A 17,343-nucleotide genomic window follows, 5' to 3' on the forward strand; every position below is an offset into this window, starting at 1 on the left:
CTGGGATAAAAACTTGGGTTTGCTATTAAATTCTTACTAAAATGATTTTTATCCTGTATTCTGTATATTATTTGTAAAGTGACTTAAAATATAGAAAAATAACAAGGAGCAAGATGATAAATTATGACTATTTTTTCCTGGCATACTGAGGGTTAAGCATAGTTCAGAGTGTTTTTTTCTTTTCTTAATGTTGCCTAGATTTTATTGCTGAACCATACACTATGGGATTGATGTTAACAGTAATTCCCACTTCATAAGGTAAGATGTAAGACGAAGGGCTGGATACACTTTCCCCATCTTACTGGGAATGTATTTGTGGATTTGTTTTGAGTCGTTTGTTGCTTCCCCATTGCAACATTTTGTCCAATTCAGATAATATCAAAATTATGTAAAAGAGCAACATACTCTCACTTCCAAATAAATGTAAATCTTTGTTTCCTATTTTGCATTTTTATTTTACTGGCTGCTTTGTCCCTATTGAAATTTCTTTGGAAGCAATGGCTTAGGGCAGTCGATCTCAACTCTGGTTGCTAGTAAAATCACCTGGGGACTTAAAAAAAATATATATATATATATATAAATACTGTAAAGAAAATGAATATCTAAGCCCTAGCTACAAAAACTTGAATTCACTTGTCAGAAGCGGGGCTTCGACAGCTGACTTTGTACAGCTCCCAAGTGATTCTAATGCTGCAGTGATTGAGAGCCACTGGCTTGGAGCTTAGATTTAGTAGTAGACCATTGTTTTCTGTCAGACTTATGTGGGCCCTCAGTATATAAAAGAAAGGAAGTATTACAACAGTATAAACTTAAAAGTTTGCGTTTTATAGTATTTATTAAAGCAATCAAAATAATTTGTGAATCTTGACAACAGAGAAATTATATTATTATTGTTTTCGTCCATTAAAAAAAAACAAACATGTCTGGGAAAGATACAGTCTCATTTTAGAATGGTGGTTAACTTTGCCCTGGAAAAGAGAATGAGAAGGGCTTCAAGGTGTTCCTTAAAAAAGAAAAAGAAATTAATGTCTGTAGTGCTTAATGCTAACATTTTTAAAATCCAGCACCGTTGCCTAGTACGTTATTTGTACTTTTCTGTACAAATGTGTGTTTGAAATAGGACATAATTAAAAATAATTTGGCTAGTATAGCGAACAAAAAAAAATTTGAAAATTGGGGTATATGCGCCTGACCAGGCAGTGGTGCAGTGGATAGAGCGTGGCCCTGGGACACAGAGGACCCAGGTTCAAAACTCTGAGGTCACTGGCTTGAGGGTGGGGCTCACTAGCTTGAGCGTAGGATCATAGACATGACTCCATGGTCACTGGCTTGAGCCCAAAAGGTTGCTGGCTTGAGCAAGGGATCATTGTCTTGGCTGGAGCCCCCAGTCAGGGAACATGTGAGAAAGCAATCAGTGAACAACTAAGGTGCCGTGGGTCTGCTACACAAGTATCTGTTTGAGTCCCTACTTTACATTCTTTTGAGAATGTATCTAGAAGTAGAATTGCTGGATCATACTGTAGATCTATATTTAATTTTTTGAGAAACCACCACATTTTTCCAGAGGCTGCACCATTGTACATTCTCACCAGCAATATACAAGAGTTCCAGTCTTTTCACATACTTGTCAGCACTTGGTATTTTCTGTGGCTGTTCTTATGGGAGTGAAGTATCTTTTTTTTTTTTTTTTTTTTTTTTTTTACATAGAGTCAGAGAGAGGGATAGATAGGGATATATAGGGATAGGCAGACAGGAATGGAGAGAAATGAGAAGCATCAATCATCAGTTTTTCATTGCAACACCTTAGTTGTTCATTGATTGCTTTCTCATATGTGCCTTGACCGTGGGGCTACAGCAACAACCTTGCTCGAGCCAGCGATCTTGGGTCCAAGCTGGTGAGCTTTGCTCAAACCAGATAGCCTGTGCTCAAGCTGGCAACCTTGGGGTCTCAAACCTGGGTCCTCCACATCCCAATCTGACGCTCTATCCACTGCGCCATCGCCTGATAAGGCTTAAGTGGTATCTTACTGTGATTTTGATTTGCATTTCCCTGGTGATGTTGAGCATGGTTTTACAAGCTTTTTGGCCATTGGTATAACTTCTTTGGAGACATATTTATTCAAATCCTTTCTCTATTTTTGAGTTGGATTGTGTGTTGTTGAGTTTTGTAGGAGTTCTTATTATGTTCTGGATAGTAATTCTTTATTAGATACATGATTTGCATATATTATCTTCCATTCTGTCAGTTGTCTTTATTCTGTTGATAGTGGCTTTTTTTTTTTTTTTTAACAGAGTCAGAGAGAGGGATAGACAGACAGGAATGGAGAGATGAGAAGCATCAATCATTAGCTTTTCATTGCGCGTTGCAACACTTTAATTGTTCATTGATTGCTTTCTCATATGTGCCTTGACCGTGGGCCTTCAGCAGACTGAGTAACCCCTTGCTCGAGCCAGTGACCTTGGGTCCAAGCTGGTGAGCCTTGCTCAAACCAGATGAGCCCGCGCTCAAGCTGACGACCTCAGGGTCTCGAACCTGGGTCTTCCGCATCCCAGTCCGACGCTCTATCCACTGCGCCACCGCCCAGTCAGGCTGATAGTGGCTTTTGATGCAGGTTTTTAATTTTGATGAAATCAAATTTATCTGTTTTTTCTTTTGTTGCCTATGTTTTTGGTGTTACATTCAAGAAATCATCATCATAGCCTGACCAGGTGGTGGCGCAGTGGATAGAGCATCAGGCTGGGATGTAGAGGACCCAGGTTCGAAACCCTGAGGTCGCCAGCTTGAGCCCAAGGTTGCTGGCTTGAGCAAGGGGTCACTCACTCTGCTCTAGCCCCCGGTCAAGGCACATATGAGAAAGCAATCAATGAACCAGCAATCAACGAACAACTAAGGTGCCGCAATGTAGAATTAATGCTTCTCATCTCTCTCCCTTCCTGTCTGTCTGACCCTATCAGTCCCTCTCTCTGTCTCTGTCTCTGTCACACACAAGAAAGAAATCATTGCCAAATCCAGTGTCATGAAGCTTTTCCCTGATGTTTTCTTCCAAGAGTTTTATAATTTTTGCTCTTATGTTTGTTATGTCTTTGATCCATCTTGAGTTAATTTTTGTAGATGGTATTAAGGTAAGGGTCCATCTTTATTTTTATTTTTTATTTTTTTGAGAGAGTCATAGAGAGGGACAGATCGGGGCAGACAGACAGGAAGAGAGAGAGATGAGAAGCATCAGTTCTTCATTGAGACATCTTAGTTGTTCGTTGATTGCTTGTTCATTGACTGCTTTCTCATATGTGCCTTGGCCGGGGGGGCGGGGGGGGCTCCAGCAGAGTGAGTGACCTCTTGCTGAAGCTAGCAACCTTAAGCTCAAGCCAGTGACCATTGGGCTTAAGCCAGTGACCATGGCGTCATGTCTATGATCCTGTGCCCAAGCCAGCAACCCCACACTCAAGCTGGTGAGCCCATGCTTAAGCCGGTTTAGAACCTGGGTCCTCCGCATCCCAGTCCGACGCTCTATCCAATGTGCCGCCGCCTGGTCGGGCCTAACTTCATTTTTGTGTGTGCAAATACCTGGTTTTCCCACCACCATTTGTTGTACATACTTTAAAATACAAAGGTTTTTTGTTTTTAGTTTAAAACCTATTTAACAAATACCAAACTGGCCTGACCTGTGATGGCGCAGTGGATAAAGCATCGACCTGGAAATGCTGAGGTCGCCAGTTCGAAACCCTGGGCTTGCCTGGTGAAGGCACATATGGGAGTTGATGCTTCCAGCTCCCCCCCCTTCTCTCTCTCTGTCTCTCCTGTCTCTCTCTCTCTCTCTCTCTCTCTCTCTCTCTCTCTGTCTCTCCCTCTCCTCTCTAAAATGACTATTAAAAAAATAAATAAAGTACCTTGCTTGAAGATTTCTGGATTTAATGATACACTTGTAAAAAGACAAGCTTGTTTTCTCCTTAGGATTTAAGCAACAGAATGAAGTATGTTTGGCTTAATAAACTGCCAGAAATGCTGTGCAGACAGTCTGACCAGCAGAGAGTGACGTGAGACCAGATTGGAAAGAAACGTTAATGTCATGGATGGGGGAGAAGGAATTACAGTGTTTGGGAGAGAGAAACTTATTTGTACAGCATTATAGGCTTGATTATATTAGTTTTTAAAATACTTTGAGTTTTATTTCTTTAAATCACAGCTTAAAATAATGATCCAGTATAGATGTAGGCTCTACCTGATAAAACGTGAGGAAGTCCTGGGTAGCCTGTACACCTTTCCCATTCAGCCTTTTCAGACACAGGTTCCTGTCAGATCTAATCTTGGAAATAGGATGTTACAGTTTGTTGACTTCAGAGTCCCAATAACATGAGGGAGAGCACAACTTGCTTGCCATGTTTTGGGGCACTTTGCTGTTACTGAGCTTACCTACAGTATTTTCTCCAATTTACAATGACAGCACAAGGTAGAGTCATGTTATCAGTATGCACAGAGAAGGTCACAGTCCTCTTTAGTCCCAGCCCTGGCTGGGGGGACTGTAAGTGAACTTGGTTACAAAAGATAGTCTCAGCCTTTGTTGAGGAGACTTTGTTAGTTGGCACCTTGCATTTTTGCCAGCAGCAGTAGTATAAGATGCTAGGGTTTTATAGCAATCCCACTGCATCCTTTTGAAAAAAGTGGTTTCCAGGAACTTCATATCCAGATAAAAAAAACCCTGCATACGTAAGTGGAGAGACTTATATTTGAATACACACAAATCTATCTGTATTTTGTCTTTTTCTAAGATGTGACTTGCCAGTCCTCAAGGAGGGCTTTGGAAATCACTCTTCCTGAGCAGCCGTGGCCTCTTGCTGCTCTAGTATTAGGATGCTTCATACCCAGAGGCCTGTTATGTGTGCATTGTCTATGGTGGATTTAAGAGGTGCAATCTGAACCAAGTTAGATAGGACACTTTTTAACCTTTTAAATTCACTGACATACGGTACTTGTGTGTGGCTTTGTTCACTCACTGGTTTGATGTTCAGTCCATAAAGCCAAGGCTCAGTGCTTTAAAGGTTTATTATCACAACTGGGATGTTGATAGTTTAATAAGAGTTAACTACTAAACAATTATTCTTCTTTTAGATGAATGGAAGAGAATCAGAAGAAGAAAATCTCAATAAATCTGAAATAAGTCAAGTGTTCGAGATTGCACTTAAACGGAACTTGCCTGTGAATTTCGAGGTAAGTTTATTTTACTTGTAGGACTCTGTATTATAAAATTCTGTTGGCATTCATCAATGGCACTTTTTTCTAAATAACATTGGAATAATAATCACATATATGTGAACTTTCAAATCTAAGATTTAAACACAATTATTTAGCAAAGCAGCGTTCTCTTCTAGGGGTTGTTAGGGCCAGCCCTGGATCTCAGTCTGTAGGTCTGTGAACCTCCTAAAATAGGCTGAAGAACATTGTGCTTATAAGGTCACATGTGTATTCTTCTAGAGAGGAGCCATTATTTTCATAAGACTGTCAAAAGCATCCGTTACCCCAAATGTTAAGACATAAGTTTTGTCATTGTCCAGTATCTGCCCCCAACCAGTTCACTCATTTAATAACTTATTTGTTTTTGTAGACATTATAGTCTAAAAACAATAATTAACAGCTGTTAGTTGAAAATGGATAAAATTATATTTAGTACATGTTTCCTTCAAATACATACTGAGTCCAAATAGACTAAGCAGGAAAGGGAGACTTTTCCAATCATTTTCCTTAGAATTTGCCATGTGTCAGACTGTTTTCTTGTGATTTCCATTCTTGGTTATGCAAGCTTATGTTGTAATAATGCAGATTTTTTTAGATCAATTTAGTGTTTTGAAGTTATAGAGTATATAGTCTTTCAAAGAGCTTTAAACTTGCCCAATGGTACTTTAGGCAGGTGTAATTTGCAGTGGGACATTAGCTTCAAAGAATTTAAAGTGATCCATAAACTTCTTTTGTAGCATTTTTGCTGTTACCAGGTGATCCCCAAATTTTATGCCTTTCATAAAATTATACCTTCTTATATTATGTGCTAGCACCTTAAACTGGTGCTTGAGTTCAGTCCTTAGTCCATCATCTGACTGATGATGATTTCTGACCTACAACTTGGCAGTGCTTACCTGCCTACCATTGGGTGGGTACAGGTAGGGGTGGGGAGTAGTGTTTGGATCACAGGACCACCCCACATCCCTTCACACCCACCCCTGCTCCGCCCTGGCAGGTGGGGTTTATAGTGTTCCCCTTCTGGAGTTCAGAGCACCAGGTGGATCTAGGGCTGGTATCTTCTTACCTGGCTCTTCATCTCTTCCAGCTTTTCTCTTTCTGTTTGGGCTGGAAGGTGGGAACTGGGGAGGCAATGGGACAGGGGACATACAGAATGACAGGGCTAGTTATTGGGTGGGAACTAGGTAAGAACCTCACCTCAAGAAACTACAAGGTCTCCCCTGGCACCTCTTGCAGGAAAGAGAAGAAATGCTCTTCTTTCCGCTTCCTGAGGGATTTGTGTAGCATGAGACTGGATTTGCAAAGATTGGAGGGAATGGTACCAAGATTGTGGGAGATGGGGATTTCTGGCTTCCTGGGTCACCTCAGGGTTACAGAGATGACTGCTGGGGCCAGGGCCCTGGATCCCTGTAAAGCTTGTCACCTGCTCCCACTAGTTGCTGCACTGCCTGAAAGTCATGAACTTCCTGAAACCTTAGTGAGAGATTGCCATTTTAATTTTGGCTCAGTGGAACTTGGGGACTAGATTGCTTCCATCCCACTTCCACTTTTGTTTAGGTTTCAGATTTGGCTTTCAGACGTGTGTGCAGCAATATGTAACGTATAGCTGGGAGTACGCACAAAAAAAAGTTATGGGAGTGCCCTCTGGTGGTGAATATCTTTTAAAGTACCCTGCTCGCAAAAATTAGGGGATATTTCAAAATGAATATGAAGCGATAGAATATCCCCTAATTTTTGTGAGCAGTATAATAATTTAAAACATTACAGTCGGTGGCATTGAGTTTGCTTATATAAGTACTTATATTAAATATCTTGCCCTGGCAGATAGCTTGCTTGGTTAGAGTATTGCCCCAAAGCTCAGAGGTTGCCAATTCTGTACCTGGTTGGGGGACATACAGGAACAGATCGATGTTCCTCTCTCACCCTTACTGTCTCTAAAATCAATAAAATAGACTTTTTTTGAGAGAGACAGACAGACAGGTACATACAGGAAGGGAGAGAGATGAGAAGCATCAACTCATAGTTATAGTACCTTAGTTGTTCATTGATTGCTTTCTCATATGTGCCTTGACTGGGGGACTACAGCCAAGCCAGTGACATTGGGCCTCAGTCGGCAACCTTGGGGTTTAGAACCTGGTCCTCAGCATCCCAGGCCAGCACTCTATTCACTGTGCCATCGCCTGGTCAGGCAATAAAATAGACATTTTAAAAAATATTAAAAAAAAAAACCTCAAGTATCAAAGGATCATGTTAATTTTCATTATTAGGTTGATCAAAGGCTTTCATTTCCTCCCACAGTTCTGTCTCTCATACCTGGAAGATTACCTGGCATATATCAGATGCTCAGCAATTATTTCTGGCTTTGATGGGCCAGCTTCCTTTCTGCCATTTGCAGTAGATCACTCTAAACTCAGGACAGTCTCTGACCTTGGGGAGATGTGAGCCATCCTCATAGGAGGGCAGTAATAGAAAATGTCTCCCTCTTCCATGCCTCACTGTTTTGGACTCATATCAGACCCTCAAGCATTAATACATTTGAAAGATAAGGAAAAAGAGAAGAAAAAGCATTCAAGCATGGTCGCTGTTTCCTTGTGCCTACATTTATACTCCCTTCACTTAATGGGTGTTGCCCTGAATTCCCCTTTACCTGTGTCTCATGTGAAGTAGTGTACTAACCAGTGTGCTCTACAGCTTGTGATAAGTGTCTGTCACGCTTTCACTCAGTCTTTCCCCCTAAAACAGGTCGCCCGGGAAAGTGGCCCACCCCATATGAAGAGCTTTGTGACCAGGGTGTCAGTTGGGGAGTTTGTGGGGGAAGGTGAAGGGAAGAGCAAGAAGATTTCAAAGAAAAATGCTGCTATAGCTGTTCTTGAGGAGCTGAAGAAGTTACCACCCCTGCCTGCAGTTGAGCGGGTGAAACCCCGAATCAAAAAGAAAACCAAACCCATAGTCAGGGTAAGAACCTTTCTGAATGAAGAGGGTGTTTTCCTTGCCCGCTATGGGAAGCTGAGAAGACTCGTTGCTAACTCTAGTGGAAGGAGAGGGAGCTAACGTGTACATGCCAGGCCTGGAAGACCCTGTACAGGGGCCCTCCCGTGTAGTTCTGTAGGGGGCCCAGGTCAGGCAGGTAAGAACACTGAGCCAAGTTCAGTGGAGGCACCTGCACATGTCTGTGGATGTGGGTGTTCTCACAGCACTGCAATCACAGGGCTGTGAATGCCCACCCGTGGGGAGAGCGGTGAACTGAGCTTTCTTCTCATGGATTGCTGCAGTCCATCTAGAAGGAGATTTGTGGGAGGAAAGCTGGCTGGGGGCAGGTGTAGGAGCAAGACGTCTCACTACACACCTTCCAGAGTTTTGAGTCATGCCAGTGGACCTGTCAAAAATTATACTACCATTCTACTCCTCAAAGAAGGGACAGGAGTCCATGTGGACATGTTTATGAAGGTCATTTAGGGTTGTCTGTATAGTTTCATGCTGCATGAAGATCCAAATTTTTCTTAAACACAAGTTTCTTTTTTTCACTCAATATATCCAGAAATCACTCTTCGTCAGACTGGCTGAGGATTTCTTGGCCACTGTGGGGTTCTTAGGTTCTTCTTTATATGTGGCATCAGCTTGAAATATTTTTTTTAGCATATTTTTAATGGTTCCTGGATTTTGAGTCATTATTAAAAAAACTGGGAACACATCTTATAATACAGAGTTTTGGGAAATTTTAGAAATAATGTTCTTTTTTCTACCATTTTATTCATTGTAATATGTTGAAATTGTTTAAGAAAAAGACGCTATGATGATGTCTGCTTGCTCATAGTGAAATGTTGATATTGGTTTGCTAAGAAGACCTTATAAATCACCTTGGAACAATCAGAAAATCATTAAGTATCTTTTAGTTAAAAAAGGTTTAAAAAAGAGCAGGTTAATTTGTAGCCATTAGATCAAGGAACTCTTGTCATGGCCTGATCTCTGAATCGGCCAGGTCCTTTCTGTGATTAACATGGCACTTGATTTCTGTAATAATTGTTTCTCAGGTACAGAGTGGCCCAGAACATGGCCAGGTGATGAACCCAATTAGCAGACTGGCCCAGATCCAGCAGGCGAAAAAGGAGAAGGAACCAGAGTACATGCTCCTTACAGAGCGAGGCCTCCCACGCCGCAGGGAGTTTGTGATGCAGGTGGGTCCGTGCTGCTTGTGGATGGCCCTTCTCTCACCTTGTTCCATCTCAGAGCCTGGTGAGGTCCAGGGCCTGATGCCTTCCTGAGGTGGCCTGGTCTAGTGGGACACTCCCTGCCGTCAGCATTATGATATTAAGACCATGCTGCTTTCAGTAACTTTGGTGTCTTACCCAAAGCCTGATTTCTGCATACACTACAGGTGCTGCTGTTAGCCGGCGGGAGCAGAGACACAGGCACCGGGGTTTGGAAGAGCAAGGGGGGTGGGGCTGTGAGTGTGTTGTTTTCTTCATTACATCTACCTGCAGGTTTATGTTCTGTTCAGAAGATAAAGTTTATAAGTTAAACACTTTCCTTTCTTTTTTTGAGGTAGAGACAGAGAGTCAGAGAGAGGGACAGATAGGGACAGACAGGAATGGAGAGAGATGAGAAGCATCAATCATCAGTTTTTCGTTGTGACACCTTAGTTGTTCATTGATTGCTTTCTCATATGTGCCCTGACCGTGGGCCTTCAGCAGACCGAGTAACCCCTTACTCGAGCCAGCGGTCCTAGATCCAAGCTGATGAGCTTTGCTCAAACCAGATGAGCCTGCACTCAAGCTGGCGACCTCAGGGTCTCGAACCTGGGTCCTCCACAGACCAGTCCGATGCTCTATCCACTGCGCTACCGCCTGGTCAGGCTAATACTCTTGATTGTAAATTTCATACCTCTGTGACCTCAGTGTGACTGTTAGAAACAATAGTGTTATAAGTCAGACTAAAGGTAACTGCTTGTACTGGCCTGACCAGGTGGTGGCGCAGTGGATAGAGCATCAGACTGGGACATGGAGGACCCAGGTTTGAGACCCCGAGGTCACCAGCTTGAGCGTGGTCTTGTGACTTGAGCAAAAAGATCACCAGCTTGGACCCAAGGTCGCTGGCTCAAACAAGAGGTTACTCGGTCTGCTGAAGGCCCATGGTCGGGGCACATATGAGAAAGCAATCAATGAACTAAGGCATCGCAACAAAAAACTGATGATTGATGCTTTTCATCTCTCTCTGTTCCTGTCTCTCTGTCCCTGTCTGTCTTTCTCTCTGACTCTCTCTCTGTCCCTGTAAAAAAAATTAAAAAAAAAGAAAAAAAAATGCTTGTACTGTCCAGTCTGCTCATGTCATTGACCAATCAGTATAGTTCTTTCATGAATGTTGATTGATATTTTTGTTCACATTAACAAGTGAGATGAAGGTAAAACAAAGACATATCGGAACTCCTCTTATTTGTAAACAATATGGGTAATTCTCTGCTCAATCTGCTAATTTTCACACACTGGAGGAATTTTGTTTTTTGGGTTTTTTTTTTTTTTTTTTTGTATTTTCCTGAAGCTGGAAACGGGGAGAGACAGTCAGACAGACTCCTGCATGCGCCCGACCGGGATCCACCCGGCACGCCCACCAGGGGGCGACGCTCTGCCCACCAGGGGGTGATGCTCTGCCCCTCTGGGGCGTTGCTCTGTTGCGACCAGAGCCACTCCGGCGCCTGGGGCAGAGGCCAAGGAGCCATCCCCAGCGCCCAGGCCATCTTTGCTCCAATGGAGCCTCGGCTGCGGGAGGGGAAGAGAGGGACAGAGAGGAAGGAGAGGGGGAGGGGTGGAGAAGCAGATGGGCACTTCTCCTGTGTGCCCTGGTCAGGAATCCAACCCGGGACTTCCGCACGCCAGGCCGACGCTTTACCACTGAGCCAACCGGCCGGGGCCCTTTTTGTTTTTTTGTTTTTTTAATTGATTTTAGAGAGAGAAAGGGGGAGAGAGAGAAAGAAACATCAATTTGTTGTTCCACTTATTTATACAATATGTTCATCAGTTGAGTCGTGTATGTGCCCTGACCGGGGATGGAACCTGCAACCTTGGCGTATTGGGACGACGCTCTACCATTTGAACTACTTGGCCAGGGCTCAGTGTTTTGTACTAGTTACAATGTCATGACTGAGACTTGACACACTTTAAAGCTTAATCTTTATTATTAACCTTTTCTCTATCCCTTAAGTCTAGAATAGACATTCAGCAAAACTACTTAATTCTTGCTCTGTAGAGTTTGCAGGCTTTAGTGGTTTGAAACCCCCACCATGGCTGTTTCCATAGCTGGTCACGGAGTTGGGAGAAGATGAGCAGCACAGTTACGTATTATTTCCATTGTAAAGACACAATAGGTATAAAGAATTTCAAAAGCAAAGGTAACTAAAATGTAGTCAGATTAGGAAATGGTCAATCTTAAGTATTCATTGCTTGTCTATAAAAGTAATTTAATTATAATATACTACTTGATAATGGCTGCTGCAGACCAACTCCCAGGCACCACTGGGAGGGCGTCTGGCTTCTGGCCTTTGCTGAGTCCATTGGCCCGCACATCAATTCCTGACCAGTCTTTACTGTTAAGGTTTAAGCACTGATATGCGCCCTTCCTTCTTTTTTGCAGGTGAAGGTGGGAAACCATACTGCAGAAGGAACAGGCTCCAATAAGAAGGTGGCCAAACGCAACGCAGCTGAGAACATGCTTGAGATTCTTGGTTTCAAAGTCCCGCAGGCTCAGCCCACCAAACCAGCCCTTAAATCAGAAGAAAAGGTGACTGCTTGGGCTCTGTGTCTTTGCTCTTTAATTGTAAGATGACCTCTCCCCTCATCCCGGAGGACTTTGGCACCTCCAGGGCCAAGCTTTAGGCCAAGTTTCATCTTCTCCATTCAGACCATTATAATGTGGTCAGAAGGGAAGTTGCACAAATAACTCTGGGTAAAGTTATTAGTGTTTCAGCATCTTTGTGGTCCAGGATGCTTTGCTGGAGGGCAGCCTGCTTCTCCCCATTAGTAGGATGCTGGGTAATTAGGTTTGAAATGAATGAATGTGTGATTCCATCATTTGTGCTCTTTGAATGATATCCACATAAAAGACTCAGGAACTTGGGATTTTGTTTGTGTGGAGCAGATTTTGGTTTTTCTGGGACACTGAGATGGTGTGATTTTAGAATCAGGACAAAATCCATAGTTGAGACTTGAGATTTCTTTTTTATAAATTTAACACTAAAGATAATCCCATATAGGAAATTTTGCTTCTCCCAAGACTGTTAAAGCAGTACCCTCAACAAAAGCTTTGACTGACCATGTCTCCAGTCACTGAGTGCTCCTCTCAGGATAAACGGGAAAAACCGTGGCCTGATTCATTCACCTCTGCCGGTTGCATCGGCCATGAGAACGGCATATGCTGTGGTCACCTGGTTAATAAGTGGGACCCAAACACTCATCAGAGAATTTGCATAGATCCTGGACTTGGCTTTTGGGTTTTTCGTTCCAATATCTTACCTCTCAGAAAGGAGACTTTGTGTTTGACAAAATTTTTATCTAGTAATATTTCCCCCTAAGTTTGTCATCTCTGGAAATGTCACCTCATCTCTTAATTGGATATTATTAGCTCCAGGAAGTAATGTTTAGTCTGAATCTAAAAGCGTCTTTCCCCACCTTGGGCTCTACCAATTGAGTATCGTCTGGCTCCTTCTGTTTAATGCTCCTCTCTCTCCCTGTGAGTGCACATGGAGGCTCCGCATTCAGTCCATGCGCGGTGAGGCTCTGGGGACAGGCTGGTATGGATGGGCCTGTGCACTGGGGAGAGTGGGCCTTTGCCTTCGGGCTTGCTGGGCAGCAGAACCAAACCCATGGTCAGGCTTTGGGAGGACTTTTGCTGATTGCCACCTCATATTTCAAAAGTATAAAAACCAAAGTCTAATGCTAATTAGAGTTCTGTTTTTTCAGACAGCAGGAACTAATTTTTTAATGGTTTGATTTATACTCATAGCCTTTTTTTTTTTTTTTAAGACACCCATCAAGAAACCAGGGGATGGAAGAAAAGTAACCTTTTTTGAACCTGGCTGTGGGGATGAAAATGGGACTAGTAAGTGATGTTAACATTGTCTTGATCGAATGTGATTCTGGGGTTTCCATTGTTCCTGGTAATAGTTAGCCCAGTGGACGAGTTAAGGTGTGTTCAGTTCTTCATGCCTTTGCTAATGTGTACGCTGAGGGTGGGCTGGCGTGAGGTTTTGTAATGTCTCTCCAGGCGGGCAGTGCTTGTGGACTTGTGTTGATTAGTCTATGTGTCCCTCCCTAGGCAATAAAGAGGACGAGTTTAGGATGCCTTATCTTAGTCATCAGCAGCTGCCTGCTGGAATTCTTCCCATGGTGCCCGAGGTTGCCCAGGCTGTAGGAGTCAGTCAAGGACATCACACCAAAGATTTTACCCGGGCAGCTCCGAATCCTGCCAAGGCCACGGTAACTGCCATGATAGCCCGTGAATTGTTGTATGGGGGCACCTCGCCCACAGCTGAGACCATTTTAAAGAATAACATCTCTTCAGGCCACGTACCCCATGGACCTCTCACAAGACCCTCTGAGCAGTTGGACTATCTTTCCAGAGTCCAGGGATTTCAGGTAACTGCTCGGCCTGAGCTGTGTGGTCTGTACCTCAGTGCAGTCATCTAGGTTTCTTTCAGAAAACCCAAACTGTGCACTTTGTTCTTTAAATTAAGTTCTTTGTCTAGGGGGATGAGGGGCTAGCATGGTAGAAGGGTTGTTCTGAGGAAGGGTAGGGAGGTGTGGAAAGTGTTATAAGACTGTATGATAAGAGAAAATTCTTGACCTTTGGTAATAAAATTTTAAATATCCAAGCCAACCTTAGTAGTACTAAAACCTCTGATCCTAGTGGTAGTTACAGATTTAGATAGATCTCAGTGAGGACAGACTCATAGTGCTCACCTGGTTGGAAAGGACATGGCTTATTTTAGACCAGGGTGGGTTTTCTTGTTTGTTTACTGAGGGAGAGGGGGAGAGAGAGAGACAGGAAGGGAAAGAGATGAGAAGCATCATCTCCTAGTTGCATTGCTTGAGTTGTTCATTGATTGCTTCTCGTATGTGCCTTGACTGGGGGGCACAAGCCAAGTCAGTGACCAGTGATTTTGGGCTCAAACCAGCGACCATGGGATCATGTCAATGATACATACCATGCTCAAATTGGCAACCCCTCACTCAAGCTGGTGTGCTCAAGTCAGATTAGCCCGCATCAAGCCAGCAATCCTGTGGTCTTGAATTTGGGACCTCAGTATCCCAGATTGACGCTCTATCCACTGCGCCCCTGACAGCCTTTTGGGCTGATTGAGCAGAAGTTAGTGTCCCTGTGTCAGGCCAAGACCAGAGAGAGAGGTGTCATTTCCTTCGCTGGGCTCAGAGCAACATCCCCATTACCCCATTCATATTCACTGCTTGCCTACGCTTGCCTCAGTTTTCTTTTCCCCTTTAGGTTGAATACAAAGACTTCCCCAAAAACAACAAGAATGAATTTGTGTCTCTTATCAATTGCTCCTCTCAGCCACCACTGATCAGCCACGGTATTGGAAAGGATTTGGAGTCTTGTCATGATATGGTATGTTCTCCCACACAGTGGGGCTGGTTCTAGCCTGTTGCTGGCCTCAGGAAGATAGGGGGAGAGGTCTCCTGCAGACTTCAGACGGTTAATTGTTTTATGGATTTTATTTTTATTTTTAAAATTTTTTTGCAAGGGAGGGAGGGACAGATAGGAATGGAGAGAGATGAGAAGCATCAACTCATAGTTGTGGCACCTTAGTTGTTCATTGATTGCTTTCTCATATGTGCCTTGACTGGGGGGAGGGGGCTACAGCAGAGCGAGTGACCCCTGCTCAAGCCAGTGTCCTTTGGGCTTAAGCCAGTGACCATGAGGTCATATCTGTGATCCCACACTCGAGCCAGCGATCTCGTGCCCAAGCTGGCAGCCTCAAGGTTTTGAACCTGGGTTCTCTGTGTCCCAGGCCAGTGCTCTATCCACTGCGCCACCTCCTGGTCAGGCTCTTAATTTTTTATTTTTAAATTGATTTTTAGAGAGAGAGGAACAATTTACCTATTCCTGTATGTGCCCTGACTAGGGATTGTACCCACAACCTCTGTGTTTTGGGGTGACACTCTATCTGGCCAGGGCTAGATTTCATATTTTTGAAGACTTCTAAGTTCACTGGATTGATTTTACATTCTTTTTATGAGAATTTACCAGTTTTAGTCAACCCATCCCTTGCCGACCTTGAGTCCTGGAACTCCTCCTCTAGATAACATATTCGGTTCACCTCCCACCAGAAGCAGGACTTGCAGGCCCAAGTTCTGGCAGCTGTAGAAAGCTGCTTACTTTGGTTTTCTATTCAGATGAAATTTTTGTTGTAAGAAATACTGAAGCTGAAAAGGAATTGATGAATCTACATAAACTTCAGCACATTCACCTGATGGATTATAATGCATTCATCATATTAATGTCTCCAAAGATAATGTAATCTAACAAGAAAAGATGATTTTTTTAAAAAGCAGGATATAAAGTATGTACAGTCCAGTTACCACAGGGTTAAAAATACTGGAAGAAAATATTATATATAATACAATTAACAGGTGGTTTAATGATGTAACCTTAGATACTTTATATTTTTATTTTAAATTAAAAATTCAGACATTATAGAAGAGGGTTATTTAGTGGGATCACCTGCTCTGTTGGGCAATAGGAGACTTTTCCCTCCCTAATCAGTGTCTTATGCTGTGGTCCTGAGCATGGCTATGGTCTGACTTTTTTTATTCCCTGCTAGGCTGCACTGAACATTTTAAAGTTGCTGTCTGAGTTGGACCAACAAAGTACAGAGATACCAAGAACAGGAAATGGACCAATGTCTGTGTGAGTGAGCTAATTTACATGGAAAGGCTGTTCTCTTTCTTCTTTGCATTAAATACAAACTGTGCACCCCTGTAGTGAAACAGTGCCGCAGTCACTTCCTGTCCTGTTCCCTGGAAAGCTTGCCAAGTTTGGGGCAGGGAACTCCACTCCCTATTTATTTATGTATTTATTTATTTTATTATTTTTGTATTTTTCTGAAGTGAGAAGTGGGGAAGCAGACAGACTCCTGCATGCAACTGACTGGGATCCACCCAGCATGCCCACCAGGGGGTGATGCTCTGCCCATCTGGGCGTTGCTCCGTTACAAACGGAGCCATTCTAGTGCTTGAGGCAGAGGCCATGGAGCCATCCTCAGCACCCAGGCCAACTTTGCTCCAGTGGAGCCTTGGCTGCAGGAGGGGAAGAGAGAGACAGAGAGGAAGGAGAAGGGGAGGGGTGGAGAAGCAGATGGGCGCTTCTCCTGTGTGACTAGGCTGGGAATCGAACCCGGGACTTCCACATGCCAGGTTGACGTTCTACCACTGAGCCAACCGGCCAGGGCCCCCACTTATTTATTATTTTTTTAATTTAATTTTGAATAGTTACTATATTCACATGATTCTGAATTCAAAATTATTTTAAAAGGTATGCTATGATAAATCTTGCCCCCGTGCCACCCCCATCCATCTCATTCTCCCCGCCCTCTACCCAGAGATCACATTTTTTTAGTTTCTTATGTTTAGATACTTCATTTTTCTTTATGTGAATATAATCATATACTTCTTCCTTTCTCCCCCAAAGATAACATACCATATTTTCCCATGTATAAGACTCACCTCAATTTTAGGGCCCAAAATTTGGGGATAAAAAAAGTATTACATAAAGTTATTGAACTCAAGTTTTATTCATCATAAAATTCATACAACTCCTCATCACTGTCAAAACTCCCATCCATTAGCTTGTCCTCATCTGTGTCTGATGACGAATCAGTGTCTTCAATGATGAGCACAAAAACAGGTGCAAAAAAGCAGGAAATGCAAGTAAAAAACAACAAAACTACAACCACTGTATGAGACGCACCCTGTTGTTAGACCCCAATTTTTCAGGAAAAGGTACGTCTTATACATGAGGAACTACAATACTGTGAATACATTCTCCTCCTTGCTTTTTTCAGTTGATGGTATATCCTGTGAACACTTGACTGTAATCCAGTTATAATC

General features: G+C 43.1%; 1 protein-coding gene across 13 annotated transcripts in view; it reads left to right on the forward strand.

Moving 5' to 3' along the window:
• The window catches only part of STAU1 (staufen double-stranded RNA binding protein 1), a 61,270-nt gene that overhangs the window by 42,257 nt on the left and 1,670 nt on the right, over positions 1-17,343 (forward strand). For 10 of the 13 annotated variants that reach the window (XM_066234182.1, XM_066234179.1, XM_066234180.1 and 7 more), the window contains 9 exons: positions 5,108-5,206; positions 7,955-8,185; positions 9,262-9,405; positions 11,855-12,001; positions 13,243-13,318; positions 13,535-13,854; positions 14,720-14,842; positions 16,059-16,144; positions 17,082-17,235. In XM_066234182.1, coding sequence (XP_066090279.1) covers positions 5,108-5,206; positions 7,955-8,185; positions 9,262-9,405; positions 11,855-12,001; positions 13,243-13,318; positions 13,535-13,854; positions 14,720-14,842; positions 16,059-16,144; positions 17,082-17,196 — 1,341 coding nt within the window. In that variant the 3' untranslated portion in view covers positions 17,197-17,235. The remainder of the gene's footprint in view (positions 1-5,107; positions 5,207-7,954; positions 8,186-9,261; positions 9,406-11,854; positions 12,002-13,242; positions 13,319-13,534; positions 13,855-14,719; positions 14,843-16,058; positions 16,145-17,081; positions 17,236-17,343) is intronic. The other 3 variants (XM_066234170.1, XM_066234174.1, XM_066234171.1) reach the window with 2 other exon arrangements.

The sequence above is a fragment of the Saccopteryx bilineata genome, chromosome 6 (assembly GCF_036850765.1).
Source record: "Saccopteryx bilineata isolate mSacBil1 chromosome 6, mSacBil1_pri_phased_curated, whole genome shotgun sequence".
In the NCBI taxonomy this organism is placed as follows: Eukaryota; Metazoa; Chordata; class Mammalia; order Chiroptera; family Emballonuridae; genus Saccopteryx; species Saccopteryx bilineata.